Source organism: Pteropus vampyrus, unplaced genomic scaffold, assembly GCF_000151845.1.
Source record: "Pteropus vampyrus isolate Shadow unplaced genomic scaffold, Pvam_2.0 Scaffold276, whole genome shotgun sequence".
In the NCBI taxonomy this organism is placed as follows: domain Eukaryota; kingdom Metazoa; phylum Chordata; class Mammalia; order Chiroptera; family Pteropodidae; genus Pteropus; species Pteropus vampyrus.
The window spans coordinates 3,081,456-3,083,752 of NW_011889057.1; the positions used below are offsets into that span (position 1 = coordinate 3,081,456).

A 2,297-nucleotide genomic window follows, 5' to 3' on the forward strand; every position below is an offset into this window, starting at 1 on the left:
TTTGTTATAGAAAACTTAGAAATTACATATAAAGATCATTCATCTCCCTCCACTACTATTAATGTTAACGTATTTTCTACTAGTTTTTTGCAGCTAACATTTATTGAAAACTCATATGTGCCAGGTGCTACACTAGCAGCATTATATATATTATTTCATTTACTCCTACAACAGTAAGGATAATTTCATTATCCTTGTTACATATGATTAAAGTGCGAGATTGCCTACTTTCTCTAAGGTCTTGTGGCTGGTAAATGGCGCAGGCAGAACTGAATTAAACTCAGGTGTGCTGTCTAGCAGCCCATGCTCTCAACCATTATAATGTTTGTATTCTTATTTTTCCAGAATGAGATCTTTTAAAATATAGTTTTGTATTTTTCTCTTTTACCTGCCACTTTGAATACCTTTCTGTGACATTAAATATCCGACATCATTTTTATTAACAGCGTGGAATCTATAGTAAGAATATATTCTCGTTTATCAGATAGACATCTTTGAAATTAAGGCTTTGGAAACAACTTTGGTTACTTCTTTAACATATGATGACTTGGACATTTTTGGAGGGTGAAGACTCTGTGGTTAAGGGTCAGAGCCAGTCACTAAATTCTGAACACCTGGCACTTGATATCTGCTTTGTGGATGGATTACCTGTGGCCAACTCCAATCTTGCCTGGCCTCTGTCCCACTGTCCTGCAGGCAGATGTTCTGAATAGCATGATTTTCAACATCATACTGGGGAGGCAGATGGCCAACAGTGAAAACTCCAGAATGCAGAGAGTCCCTTAGCCAACCCTCCCCATTGTTTCCTTGAGTCATGGCCTGTGGATAGAGTTCCTATTGCTGGGGACATGTAGATGCAGAAAAGGAGATAGAGAAAGAGATTCAAATAAACAAGAAGAGTGCCAAGTGCCCTTGAGGAAATGAGGGCTTGACTTCTAGGGAAAACATTCTGGAAAATGGTAGGAAGGAATATGGCGGGGTGGAAAAAGTATGTGGTGGGGAGGGGCCCAGAGTGGATAAGGACCAGTGTGAAGGCTTAGATATGGGAAAAAGATGTAGGGCTGGCCCAGAGACTGGTGGTAATGAGGGAGATTTGATATAGGTGTGTGCGTGTGCGCGTGGTCACAGCTCAGATGAGGGAAGTTTGGTACAGATGTGACTGTGTGTGGGATATAGCTCTGTGGGTGGGGCTTACTCTGGGCAGTTTCCCAGGGGAGAGTGGTCTTGGGCAGTGTCTGGGAAGGCAGACCCACTCCTTCCTTGGGGTGGGGGGACTCACGGTGAGCAGCAGGCTGACCATGATGTTGCCTTTGACCCTCAGTACCAGGAGCTCCAGATGATGGCGGGAAGACATGGAGACAACCTGAAGAATAACAAGATGGAGATTGCAGAGCTCAACCGCACCATCCAGAGGCTTCAGGCAGAGATCAGCAATACCAAGAAGCAGGTGAGATGGGTGCTCAGGGTGGGCTGGCCAGACACATTGCCTCCCATGATGCCCTGCCTAATGGGGCTTCTAAAACTCAGCCTCCCACATTCTTCTTCTCCATGACCATCTCCTGAGCAGCTTGACCAGATGCACACGGCCATTTCGGATGCAGAGGAGAGAGGACAGCGGGCCCTCCAGGACGCAGGGCAGAAGCTGCAGGACATGGAGGAGGCCCTGCAGCAGTCCAGGGAGCACCTGGCCCGGCTGCTGCGTGACTACCAGGCGCTGCTGGGAGCCAAGCTGTCCCTGGACGTGGAGATCGCCGCCTACCGCAGGCTGCTGGAGGGCGAGGAGAGCAGGTGGGCAGTGTTTTGGGGCTGAAGTGCAGGTTGTGCCCCCGGAGCAGTGGGACTGACTATTTGGAGAGAATAGCTTTTTTTGGGAAGACCGGAAGTCCAGGGTAAGCAGAAACATTCAAGTCAGAAGTGGAGGATGTGTGATTTGGCAGGGTCATGGTCATCATTCTCCTGCCTCTAAGCAGAATGTCCCTATGTCCCAACCCAAGCCATTGCAACCAGGTGGTGACCCCCACCACCCCAATGCTAACGGGCTTCAAGAAAATGCTTAAAATCCCCTTTGGCCCTACTGGCCCCCTCACCTCCCTGCCTATACACTCACCTTTCCCATGTACAACAAGGCTTGAGGACAGCTCTCGCTTCCCCTGGAACATCTCTGCTCCTGATGTCACCAGCTGCTGCCTGCTTTCCTTCTGGCTCTGCAGGTCTGGCTGATGTGTGTGCTTTGGTTTTACAGGATGTCAGGAGAGCTGCAGAGCCACGTGAGCATCTGTAAGTAGCAGAGCCCAGGG

At 48.7% G+C, this 2,297-nt stretch overlaps 1 protein-coding gene across 1 annotated transcript in view; it reads left to right on the forward strand.

The window, feature by feature from the left end:
* LOC105302706 (keratin, type II cytoskeletal 1b) overlaps positions 1–2,285 on the forward strand; it is an 11,825-nt gene extending 9,540 nt beyond the window's left edge. Inside the window, exons 6-8 of the mRNA XM_023520755.1 lie at positions 1,289–1,447; positions 1,568–1,788; positions 2,243–2,285. Coding sequence (XP_023376523.1) covers positions 1,289–1,447; positions 1,568–1,788; positions 2,243–2,285 — 423 coding nt within the window. The remainder of the gene's footprint in view (positions 1–1,288; positions 1,448–1,567; positions 1,789–2,242) is intronic.
* Positions 2,286–2,297: the final 12 nt, after the last annotated feature.